This window comes from Pseudopipra pipra, chromosome 12, assembly GCF_036250125.1.
Source record: "Pseudopipra pipra isolate bDixPip1 chromosome 12, bDixPip1.hap1, whole genome shotgun sequence".
Lineage (NCBI taxonomy): Eukaryota > Metazoa > Chordata > Aves > Passeriformes > Pipridae > Pseudopipra > Pseudopipra pipra.
This window is the reverse complement of record NC_087560.1, coordinates 8327602-8340271: the sequence shown is the minus strand read 5'-3', so window position 1 is coordinate 8340271 and position 12670 is coordinate 8327602. Positions and strand designations below refer to the sequence as shown.

Sequence of the window (12670 nt, the reverse complement as noted above, 5' to 3'; positions counted from 1 at the left end):
CAATTACCTTTCAATTACAGGATCAGTTGACATACATCTCCTGTGCTTTATTTTTTTTAGGAAAAATAAATAGAAAAATACTTTCATTTATAGATCACACACATGTTTGGAGCACTCACTGGTAATTAAAACACACTTTCAGTCTAGAGCACTTGAAAACTTTGGTCCTGCGTTGACCACAGAGATCATGCAACTGTCGTGAGAGGTGGATGTGTTCAGCATCACATTTACCTTACTGCAAGTAGCCGATTCTATTTTCAATCTTTTCCCAGGTTCTGTAGCCTGTTTCGTTCACTAAAGTGCTTGAGGAGAGCAGTTTGGTCAATAGTTTTATGGTATCTGCCTCTGATATCTAGGTGTGGAATGGATATCAAGTGCATTAATGAAGCCTGAATCCTGAGCTTGGGCCCTTGGGGAGATTGAGAGTTTTCTTTTTTAACACATCTGTGACCTGACACAGATTTCTGAAGTAAACTACAGTTGAGATGTCTCCTTTGCCAACTAAATGGAAGAGCTGCAGAGTGCTTGGTTTGTAGTGGTGTGAGTGACTGACAGCCCAGGGCATCTTTTACGCCCATTTCTGAATCTATAGATGGGCATCTGTAGTAAAAGTCTGTGAACTGAGACAGGAGTACTGGAAAAGCAGAAGCAAGAGATACTTCATGAGATGCTGCCTTGTGATTCACTCCATTCCCTCTAATTTCCCTTTTAAATCTATAGACTAACAGAACAAGAGTTTTTTGGTAGATGGAAAATTGCAGATTTCCCCCAAGGGTTATGAAAAAGGCATCTACAAATACACTTAAGGCATCTGCAAATATACGGAGTCAGTGACATGGGGGACTTGTTGACAACAAAATACTGTTGTCTCTTCAGCAGAAGCAAGTTTCTGCAGTCCTGGAACATCAGAAAGCAGGAATATAATTAATAGGGTCAGTCACAATAGCAGATTGAAGCAATGTAGTGGACTGCTGAGACAATGAGCGGGTATCAGAAAGAATAATGCAGGTAGAGTGAGTTTGTGTGCAGGCTTGGAAGAAAGTATGAAGAGCTCATTTTTTATAGCTTTAGGAACAGGAATCCAAACGCAAGATGAAAATAATCTTGAATGATGTCTTGAAAGATGATATGGGCAGTGACAGCAGTAAAGGGTACTTGGCCTAAGTCCAGCAGGATGGAGTTCAGTCGTACCTTGTGTTAATTTTTTTCTTGGAAGGGCACTAGTGCCCAGGTGGTTCAGGCCCAGCACACTGCTCTGCCTTATGCTCCTGAGGAAAAACAGGAGAGAGGAGCCAGAGTCTCCAGCTAAGAGGAGCATGTGGCCAAATCAGGACCTTCAGTCATACAGAGAGCTCCAGAGTGACTGGAGTTTCTTCATCCTTTTCTGTAGGACTGTACACTCATTTTCACTGTCATCTTCTCTGCCTAATCCCCCTCATTCTCTTTCCTATCTATGTACATTTATTCTTTATCCCTTTATCTCCTTCCCAGTCCTGCTTAACTATAAATCTTGACATCAGGAATTTATGTTTTCACTCTCCTCATGCGTTAGATCTTTCACCCATCTTATCTCTCATGTTTTCTTGTGTTGTAAACAGTTTGTATGCTACAATCCGGCATCTCCTGCTGTGTTAAACAAGTAAACAGTGCTGCTGCTGCTACATTGCAACTCTGATTTGGGCTGCTTTGGGTTTAACAGACTGATTACCTAAATTTTACTGCCCTGAATCAAAGTGGAACAATTTCAGTTATGGCCTAAATCAAATCAAGGTGGACCCAGAAGTTGCTTTCATCAATAATGTAGTTTAAAATAAAAGCTACACAAAAATGCTTGAGTCTTTTTGTTGGCAACAATTAAATCCTTTTATGCTGTAGATTTCTGTGGCTTTTTATGTTGATAAGTTTTTTATTTTTGGTTTTAAGTTTTTGTTAGTAATGAACATTTTGCTTAGTAGTAATTAAGATAGTTAAATCATGGGTTTTTGTTTAGGATTAACAGGGTAAGAACCAAATGCGAATTTGATGTGTTCAATTTGCAAATATCAGTGTGAAGGAAGGAGCAATTATATCAAACATGTCTGGATTTTCCTCATACACATCTGCACAACTTTCCATGAGGTAGCTTGAAAGTTACATCATTGGAGCTGAAAAGAAATTGTGGTGAGAAAACGAACAGATTCCTTGCCACCTTTAATAACTGTTGGTTTATTTGAATTGCAGGCACTTTTCCTGTCTATCTTCTAAATATATGTGCCCTGGTGTTCCAGCAGTTATGAGCACATTGTTGGCCAATATAAATGCTTTCTATGCTCATACCACAGCAGCAACTAATGTATCTGCCTCAGATCGCTTTGCTGCTACTAACTTTGGGGTAAGTGGACTTTCTTTTTTAATAGAATTCTAGTCTTCTCTTTTTTTTTTTTTTTTTTTTTAAGGCTGATATCAAAGGTATTTTTGATTTAACAGTTTTCGTAAAATACCATTTATTGACATGAAATAAAATATTAATCATAATTGAAATTTATTAACACAAATTACAGTTGTTTCAAGTAGTGATAGAGGCACTAGCACTCTTCTTCAGAATTAGAATAGTAGAGACATTATGAATTTTAGGATTTTCAAGACAACATTATGAAATTGTACATTTGGGTGAGTAAACCAGGAAAGACTTAATTTTGGTTTTGCTTTTGTCTTCCCATCAGAAGTCAGAAACATAATTATCAGATTATCATCGGTAAATAAATGCAATTCCTGCCTGGAAAAATATGTAAATTTTTAGTTTTGCAAAGAATATTTGCTCTGGATGCTAAAACAAATTTTGGGTTGTAACAAACAGTGTATTAAGAATAGCATTCCTGCATACTTTTATCATACAGGGCCTCAAATACATGAAAGTAAACATTATTTTGTATTTCCTGAACACGTACCTTTGAGATAGAACTTATGTCCCTAAATTCACTTTGTGTAGTAAACACACTAAAGATTGATTTCTGTTATTATTACTGAATTCTGAATATGCTCAGGATCTGATGCTACTGCTTACAGCCATAAATAGTCCAACAGTTCTAAATACTCCTAAAGTAGTAGTGACAATATATTTTGAAATTCAAGGCATGTCATAAGCCAGTAAAAAAAATCTTTAAGAATTCCGTTGTCATTATTTTCAAGTCCACACAGTAATTTTTTAGAGAAATATTTACTCTCAGTATCAATTGATTTTTCTTTTAAATGTTCAGTCTGGTGGAAATGCCCACATATAAATTTACCCAGGGCTGGGTCTTTAGTTTGGAGACAGCTTGTTCTTGAACTGGAACCTTATCTCCTGCTGCTGGAGACTTGCTTTGAAAGAGGAATATTAACCTGGCTCCTTCACTTTAAAGGAAAACATTTTATGGTCAAAAATCGATATTAGAACATTTGTGATTCAATTATTGTATTAACATGACAGTACAATATTTCTTTGTTCTTACTCAGGTTTTCCTTTTAGAGCAGATTGATGGGTTTTTATGGAATGACTCCATACTGTTGTTGAAACCAGGCTTCTCTTTCAACGTTCAAGCTCTATTAGACCTTTGAGTTTGATGCAACTTTTGAAATTTAGAATGTTTCTGCTGGATTTTTTATTCTTTTTTTTCCCATTTTTCTAATGATCAGAACTACTTTTATCCCCAGAGATTAAGTCCTTTCTCTGATGTTAATGCCAGTTTAACTTTGACGCAATTCCAATCCAATTCATAGTTCAACAGATGGGTGGAAAAATAGTAGTAAGCATCACTAATAGAGATTTGGAGCTCTTTTTTCAGACAATTGACTTATGGGCAAAATATTAGATTATTTTTCTCTCTTGGGTCAAAAGGCATTTGTTAGTGAATAGTTGCATATCATTCATCAAAAAGAACATCTCAAATTCAAGTCCTCAGGCTACAGCTGGGAATGATTTGGCTGACTGAATGTTTCAGTACAGATTTATAACATGACAAAAAGTTCCCTTTTGATTGATCCCTTAAGGGAACTGTGCCAAAATTAGTGGCTCTTGGTGTAGGTTAGTACTCCACTGATGAGAGACAGTGCACAAAGACTATTTTCAAATTACTGCCGATCATATCTGGGGGAGGGTGTGGGTACAATCAGTTCATCCTGAGAGGTATCAGATCTTGCTACTTCCAGAAGTCTACTGCTTTCACATAGGCTGCCGAGGATTTCTGCACACTTTTGTGCAGCAGACTAGGGAATATGTTCTAATATGGTATTTAGAAACTCTCGTTAGTATTACTACTCAGCTGGATATCTCACAGCAAAATATTTTCACTGCACCTTCATCTGTCATGATAACAAGTTAATCTCCACATTTGAGACAGAAAACTATGACAGCACAGTATTAGTATTACTTAGCTTATTCCTACAAAAGTCACTGTTTCTGAAGTATAATTTTCAATCATACTTTTATGCCAAATTCTGCTGTAAATGAGCGTAATTTCTCACTCATTAAAGAGAGGGGGAAGTGCTTTCTTCAAGAGTGTAAGCAATCACAAGGTAAATAAAAGAAAGGGAAATACTGCATCAGATAGTCTGTGTTACCTCACTAATGCATTGCACAGCTGCAGTTTAATGCATACCAGGTAAATCTCAATATAGGATAGAAAGGGAAAATCAAGTGAAAAAAGATGCATTGCCTGGCCTTGAAACACAGATATTTCAAACCAGCATTTATATATGAAACAATGAAAAAAACCCTGATTTTCCAATAAGTTAAAAGTGAATAGCAGCTTTCTGAAACCCCACCAGTTACAGGAACCTGCAAAATCTGTTCTTGTTTTCTTTTTCCAGAGAGAAAAGTTCATAAAACTGCTGGATCAATTGCACAATTCTCTGAGGATTGATTTATCCAAATACAGGGTATGTACAATGTATTCTATCTAGAGCTGACATGAGACACCAAATTCTTTGGAACAAAAATTTACAGAATTCAAGCAGTTTAACAACAATATTTTTCCAATTTGAAAAAAAAAAAAAAAAGTAAAGGGAAAAAAAAAGGGGGGGGGGGGAGAAAGAAAAGAAAAACTTACTATTTTTTTTCCAAAAGGTAAGAATGGGTGAAGGGACGAGCCAGGCATTCAAGAAAGAGTATGATTCAACAACTTTGATTAAATTAGTCTATAATTAAGTTAATTCATCTGGGAATGCTATCCAGATAATATCGTAGCATGAGGTTATTTGGCCCATGTTGCGTTAGTAGGAACCCATTGAAATAACACTACTTCCCATCAGTCTGTTAACCCAGAGATCATAGCAAAAATTATATATATTATTTCTTCACTAAGATTACTACTGTATTTATACCCACAAGTGATGCATGTGCCATGAAAACTGATAAATTATTTAAATTAGCAAGTTTCCAGTCTTTTTGTAGTACGTTTTTACTCCATTCATGTTTTGGAAATATAACACCATAAAAAATGTTCCTAGTCATGTCAAAGGGATACTTGTCACTGACTTCCTCACAGGCAGAATTCAGGTAACATGGGAACACCTCTAATCCTTCCAAGCAGCATCTTAGTTTTCCTAGAGGGTTTTTAACTAGTTGTTTAAGGATCTTACCTGTAACCAAAATTTTGCACTCTTCCTCTCTTCCTGATTCACCAGGATAATTTTCCTGCCAGCAATTCTGAAAGACTCCAGGATCTTAAATCAACTGTGGACCTGCTTACCAGCATTACTTTTTTTCGGATGAAGGTATTGTCCTTTATTTGCAGAATGACTCCAGATTAAAAAAAAAAAAAAATTAAAAGCTGTTACCATTTATTTTCCAGGACAATCATACTCTAGTTAATACTCTTGATCAATCAATCTTCTTTGATTTTAATTTAAATCTTTCAGGTTACTGATGATCATTGAAGGAAAATCATTTTATTCATACTTTGTATTCACAATGTGATAAAAGCCATTATTAAAAAAAATAAGCAACTATATTTTCCTTTTTTAATTATGTTGTTACATCTCCTCAAGAAAACAAACATCTTTTTAATGAGTTTAAAATCAAACCACATAAAGCAAACTCAGTTAAACTCCTTAGGAACATGTATCATATAGAATAATGTTTTCTTAGTAACATCATAGAAGTCAAACAGCAAAATAGGTCTGATAACTCTATTTGCCTTAGTAACTCCAAAGGTTGATATCTAAGTGATCACGTACTGAAATATTTTGGAATGGAATGATACTTATTAATGTTACTGAATGAAAAAACAGAAACACAAAACAACAGTTGTTGTAATAGTATGTGATTTTACTGCATTAGGCACTACATAAAGAGAATTAAAATAATCCCTTAAGTTAAAGTTGAAATTAATGTATCCTAAAGTGGAGGGAAAAGCTGAACCCTTTGCTCTAAAAATTAAAGTGCTATTTGGCTGATATTCTTATTCAGAGGAAAGCATGTAATTTTATGGTTTAATTATTTCCTAAATAATCAAAGAACTTTCAGGATGCAAACCCTAAGATGTAAAGGTGTAAACCCTGGGGTCTCTTTCAACATATGAGTAATTTCATTCAAATAAAACTTAGTGATACAATCTGCTTGCCTAACTTAAGCATGTGTTTTAATGCATCTTTGAACTAAGATCATCTTAAGTCAAAACAATTTTAATTTTTTTTATTTTATTATATTTCAAAGCTTTTCATCCTGTGTGACAGAACTATATTCAATGATTGGATTTGCTGTGTTCCATGTAATTCTGACATTCTACCATTTACCAAATATTTTATTAGGTCCTGGAATTGCAGAGCCCACCTCGAGCCAGTACTGTGGTGAAAGACTGTGTAAGAGCCTGCCTGGACTCAACTTATAAATACATTTTTGACAATTGCTATGATCTCTACTCCCAATTAGTGGATCAGGTAAGGTCAATATGAACTTACTTCTTGCTCATTCATTATTGTTAGTTTACCTTAAGTGAATAGAAAGCCTTCCAGTGTTCCTTCATATCAGAGCTCTCAGGTTGTTTTCATTTTATTTATGGTTGAAGGAGCAATATATCATAAATACACCCACAGACAGCTATGAACTCAAAAATGTTTACCAAGCTGAGTTTCAAAACAAGCATGTTAACTTATAATTGAGTCATCGCATCAGATATGACTGTAAAATTGTCCAGTGGTTTTAGGGAAGATGACATTAGATTGATTACTTTTCATTTAAGATCTGTAACTGGAAAATAATTTTTGAAGATCTAATGTTTTACTTTAGCAGCTTTAGAAAAAAAAAATATTATAATTTGCTGAAAATTATATACTGTGTTTCCAGCCTTATATTTTAACATATATGATGGATGCTTGGATCCAAGCTTTAGTAACAACTTTAAGAAAGCAGAGGATAATTCTAAAACAATTCTTAATATTAGTCTGTCAGGCTGAACTGTCAATGCAAAATAATTATAGCATTTGTTGTATTCCAAATGTGATTCAAAATCTTTGAGAATGTTGCATATTTTTTTCCTACTATATGGCCAGAGTTCATTCTATAACATTAAAATTAAGAACTTAAAGGAGCATCACTGCTTTATCACATTGCCTCTTGTTTCTTGAATTTTCTTTCTGGATGGTACACTGAAAAAATGGTATTACAGTGACTATTCCATCCTTGAATAGGTTTATTTGTTTGACAAAAGAACATTTTCTGTGTAGTATATAGTGTAGTGAGGAACACTCATACTATTGATATAAGACATCAAATTTCATCTGAAAGTACATTTTATTTGAATCCAAAATATTAATTACTATATTTCAGGAAAGGTAGTATATGCTATTTCTTCAACTTTTCTGAAAGGAGAAATTATTTTCTAATGTTGGATTCCTGCTATGTGAGAAAACTTATCTGTAGCTTTGAACATACAAATTTCTCACCAGCACCATGAGCACTCCACACCCTTAGTGCTCGTGGATGTGTTTATCCTACAGAAGATTATATTGTAAGCTGAGTAGGAGTATCAAGTAGTAGAAGGAGCAGCTTCAGGCATCACATCTATTTACATCATAAACTGCTCTGTTTTCTTGCTAATGTTTACTCTGCAGCAATTTGATCTTGTCTGTTAAATATAATATGAAGTGCTGCTACACTGGGTATTACATAAGTCTGCAGTTCATCAGCAGATTACAGCAATTTTAGTTAACAGCTAAAAGTGGTCTTACTTCTGCAAAGCATTGTAACACCTGCAAAAGCTTGTCTGTAGTCAAAAAATTCACTGCTTTTTTCTCTGAATTCATAAAACAGTTTAGCCTGTCTATTTTAAAAGATGGTTTTAAAATGCAGGGATATTATAGTCCTTCTGTTTGGTAGCAAATGTAAAACACACTTAAGTGATGGTCCTCTCCCAATTTCCTTTTTGAAGCAGGATAGGCAATGTCATTACATTATTTTTCTCTCACCCACCTCTACTTAAAGATAACTCCTTAATATAGGATAAAGGTATCTACTTAAAGATATGAACTCCTGAAATTAAATAAATAAATAAATAATCCACAAGCATTCACTCAGTTGGAAAACTGAATTAACTGCATTTCACTGTATTTCTATGTTTCTTGTGTTCTTTTTCACAATATCTCCAGCAGGGGTGGTTTTACATAGAAACATTAAGCAGACAGGTGTCTATAGAATTACAATCATTAAGAAGTGCAAGAAACTTCAGTGAAGATTTGTAAGAAACCCCAAATTTAAAATACAAATAAATTGATTGCATTCAAAATAATTAATTGCTAGCAGTAATCAAACAACAATCATATATAATCTTAATGCCAGACAAAACTTTGTTTCACAGCAGGTGGGAGGCAATTCTGAGAAATATAATTAGTCTAGCTTTAATAGAGAGATGAGTAAAATAATTCAAATTACTATGTGAATTCTGCATCAACTCTAGAGTTGTACAAGGGAACTGTGTTCACCATTATCCTCTTATAGTTTCCTATCAATATATCCACATGTACATTTGCTCTTAGGAACAGCTGAGTATACAGCTTGTTCAAACCTATAGCTCTGGAGGTTTTCCAGTGAATCCAGGTGACTGCCTTGTGGTACCACTGTTACAATAATGAAGCAGTAACCAATATTTTAATTAACATTTCATTAGCTTTGTGTCCAAACCCCTTAGTCCAACTACACCATATTCCACCCTTAAGCCTTCTTTATTACCCATTCTCCTATCTCTGCCTACCTCCCTGTCAGATCAGGTCTCCTCCTCTCAGAGGCAGGAAGGCAGTTCATCCCACCGGGGAGGTGTAGCACAGGAGGCTCATGTTTTAGCTGCACAGCTGAGGTTTGAGCTGTGAGTGCTGAGAACTGAAATCAATGAACCCCAAAGCAACAAGAAATGGTTCAGATGCAGGTCAGCACCTGCTCTCACTCAGGGGAAAACCTGGCAGCTGCTGTCCTGCCCAGGCCCACGGGGCACTCAGGGTGTAGATCTCTGTGTAACTCATGTCAACCATCACCTGCCTTTGCTTTTTTCTGCAACCTCAAACTCTCAGAGATGCCTGCCACAGTAGCTCTAGAAAATGTTTAATGTCTGGATGTGTGTCATTGTTTGATTTTTGGGGTGAAAATAGAACGATGAACGACGACCTTGAGGGTGCCCAAGCTGGGATTTTGGGGAATTTATCACTCTAAGAAGCGCAACAAGTAAATTACAAAATATGCTCGGCAGCCTCTCTTTTTATTACCCTCTACCTTTGTGTCAGACACACAATCACTGTTATAAAGCTAATGTCTTGCAGCAAAATATCACCCTGGGGAACAGCTATATTTCCTGGGGTGAAGCACAGCAAATGTTAGCAGCATGCAAAAATATCATAATACAGTTCCACACCAGAATACAAGGAACAGCTGATGGCAAAATACAAATGAGTCCTACAGAGAGTAAAACATGACAGCCTGACAGTCTCACTGACATGTATATTACTGTCCTCATTGTTTGAGACTAAGCCCTCTGATGAGGAACTACCTAGTTCCTTTTGCAGCAGATGCAGTATTCTCTCTTTTTAATTAACACTGATCTGAGTGAAGTGTTTAGTCTCCCTATGTGGAAAAAAAAAAAGACTTGAAAAAGTAGTTTTGGAACCACTTTGATAACTTGCTGACTTAACTTACAGGAGAGTGGAACAAGATGATCTTTGATGTCCCTTCCAACCCAAGCAATTCTATGATTCTGTAATGATTCTATGAATAGGGATTCAGTTTCAAATAAGAAAACACTTTAGGAGTTAGTTACTGTGCAACAGCATTGCTCAGGGAAATTTCTCACAGGCTGTGAATGCATGTTGAGTGTCTGCAAATAGTTTCTGGTTTTCATTATTTTACATACAAAAAAAACAGAAAAAGAAATAAAAATTATATAAAATTCTAAAAATAGATGTGTGCGATATATAAATGTCTATATATGTGTATGTTTGATATATAATGCATATTGTATATCCCCTGGGGATTCTTAACATCTTCCAAATAAAGTAATATTAACTAAGCAGTTTAAAAATACAGAAGTACAGTTAAAATTAATATTTCATCATCTAAGACTGGTATATAAAATAGCCCTCTGTAGCCTCATGCTAATCAGGGCTACTGTGCTGGTTTCCATTCAGTTTTCACTCCATCACTCTTTATATAAAAAACATATTCTAAAACGTAGCTTGGGGTATTAGACAGCCATAGATAAGTTTCTGATATCATAGGATTGGACTTTGAATCAAAGTCACACAGATACTAACGTGTATTGATTGCACATAACAAAATAAAAACAAAGCAATATAAACCCAGACATTCATTCTACAAACTGGTAAAATCAATGACGAGAGAAGTTGAAAGGCCTGTGTACCTCAGATCAGCCTTTACAGATTTGTCTCAGGGTAATACAGATGTAGATTTTAATTCTGCTTCCCACTGTGCCTGCTGTTGCTTTCTCCACCTTCAGTCAGTGTTTCAGAGTATAAAATATGTTTGCTTGTCAACAGTTTAGCCTTTTTTTTACTTGAACTTGGAAAAATCCCTCTATATTTTATTTTTCTATTATCGAAGTCCCAGCAACTGATTTTGATGGCTCTGTGTGCTGCGTGATCCGTTGTTACACATATGAATTCAGTTCATATATGCAAATACATATATATAGTCATATATATATACTCATATATATAGTAAAAGGAAGCTGAGAAAACATGGTTTAATGCAAGTCAGGAATTTATTTTGATACATATCCTATGAAAAATTGCTCTTACTTCCTCTTTCAGATTTTGGTATCTTCTATGGCAAAAGACAAAGAGTTATAAATCACCTAGTTTGGATGTTACATTAAAAAAAAAACAAACAAACATAGGATCTGCACTATTTCCTGTGTTTGTAAATCTTTAGTGAATAACATGACTTCTCTCTAAAGATATTTTTCTTATAAGGTGTTTGCTACAACTTTAGAGTGTTCCTAAATACAAGAAGTAGCCAAGTCAATTAACATGAGTGTATAAAAACCTGTATTGACATGTCTTGATGGTAAGACATCATCTGGGATTATTGTCTGTTTGATCTGCCAGCAGAAGCCTCTCAGGAATATCACTGTTTTGCCTTTGGGCAGTTGTTGAGCTTTTAAGTACAAGACATCTTATGGCATTTCATGGATCTGTGCATGGGACAGCACTACCTCCCAAGTGACATCAAGATATTTTAAGTGGTTTTACTTTCCTAAATGAAAAGACTGGTGAAAAAGAAAGTGATTCTGCAAACTTTCATTCGTATCAGTATTCCTGAAAGGTTTCTTGGTTACTGTAAGTGCCATCTGTGATTTCAGCTTGTTCAGTGCTGGATCAAACAAAAACAAAAGACAGGACACTTCACAAAATTATTCTTTTTAAAAGTCAAGAATCATGAATAGCTTCTGTTTAATTAATGATTTTGTCATCTTGATATATTGAGATTTTCTCTTCCTCTTGACCTTTGCAGTTTTATTTTTAAAAAATTCTCAGTATTGTTAATATCCTCTGCAATGATACACAGTGTTTAGTGGCTCATATATCTTCTCACTGTATTTGTGCCAACATGGCACTAATTGGGTATATCAGGTATATTAGTATATCAGCAGTTCATATTCTTATACTGACAGTTTCTTCTAATGAATATAACTAGAGTGAGAAAAAAGACTTACTATTACCAAGATAAGCTTTTTCCGCTTAATAGACCACACAGTTAACTATGTTTATACTCCAGAAACTCAGTCTGTAAGCTATTGTAAGCATATATTTTGCCTCTGTACAACCTAATCTAATCTTGGCATTTTAAAGCCCCTTTACACAACTTCTGCACAGCCTGTAAATACTCTGTACTAAGTAGATGTGTCTGGTATTATTTCCTAAAGGGAGAGGACACAAATCACGGAGAATTGGTTGGATGTGGGACTAAATCACAGGATCGAGACATGAGTTATTATGATCACAGTTGCAAAATTAGAGAAGATAATTGTTTGGTTTTTCAGTTTTTTGAGACCACAGTGAAGGAAAAACTTGCTCTTTTATGTAGTAAGGGGGTGTTCTTACTGACTGTTCGCAACACACTGATGATGAACCCATGTCACCAAAGCTGACTTCAGCAAAGCAGTTTGGAAATCAAACTTGCAGTGCCTCTAAAAAGTGTTTCTTTTAGTTA

General features: G+C 35.1%; 1 protein-coding gene across 5 annotated transcripts in view; it reads left to right on the top strand.

The window, feature by feature from the left end:
• Nucleotides 1–12670, top strand: part of UNC13C (unc-13 homolog C) — a 133538-nt gene that overhangs the window by 67172 nt on the left and 53696 nt on the right. For all 5 annotated transcript variants that reach the window (XM_064668743.1, XM_064668742.1, XM_064668746.1 and 2 more), the window contains 4 exons: nt 2221–2371; nt 4828–4896; nt 5644–5733; nt 6769–6897. In XM_064668743.1, coding sequence (XP_064524813.1) covers nt 2221–2371; nt 4828–4896; nt 5644–5733; nt 6769–6897 — 439 coding nt within the window. The remainder of the gene's footprint in view (nt 1–2220; nt 2372–4827; nt 4897–5643; nt 5734–6768; nt 6898–12670) is intronic.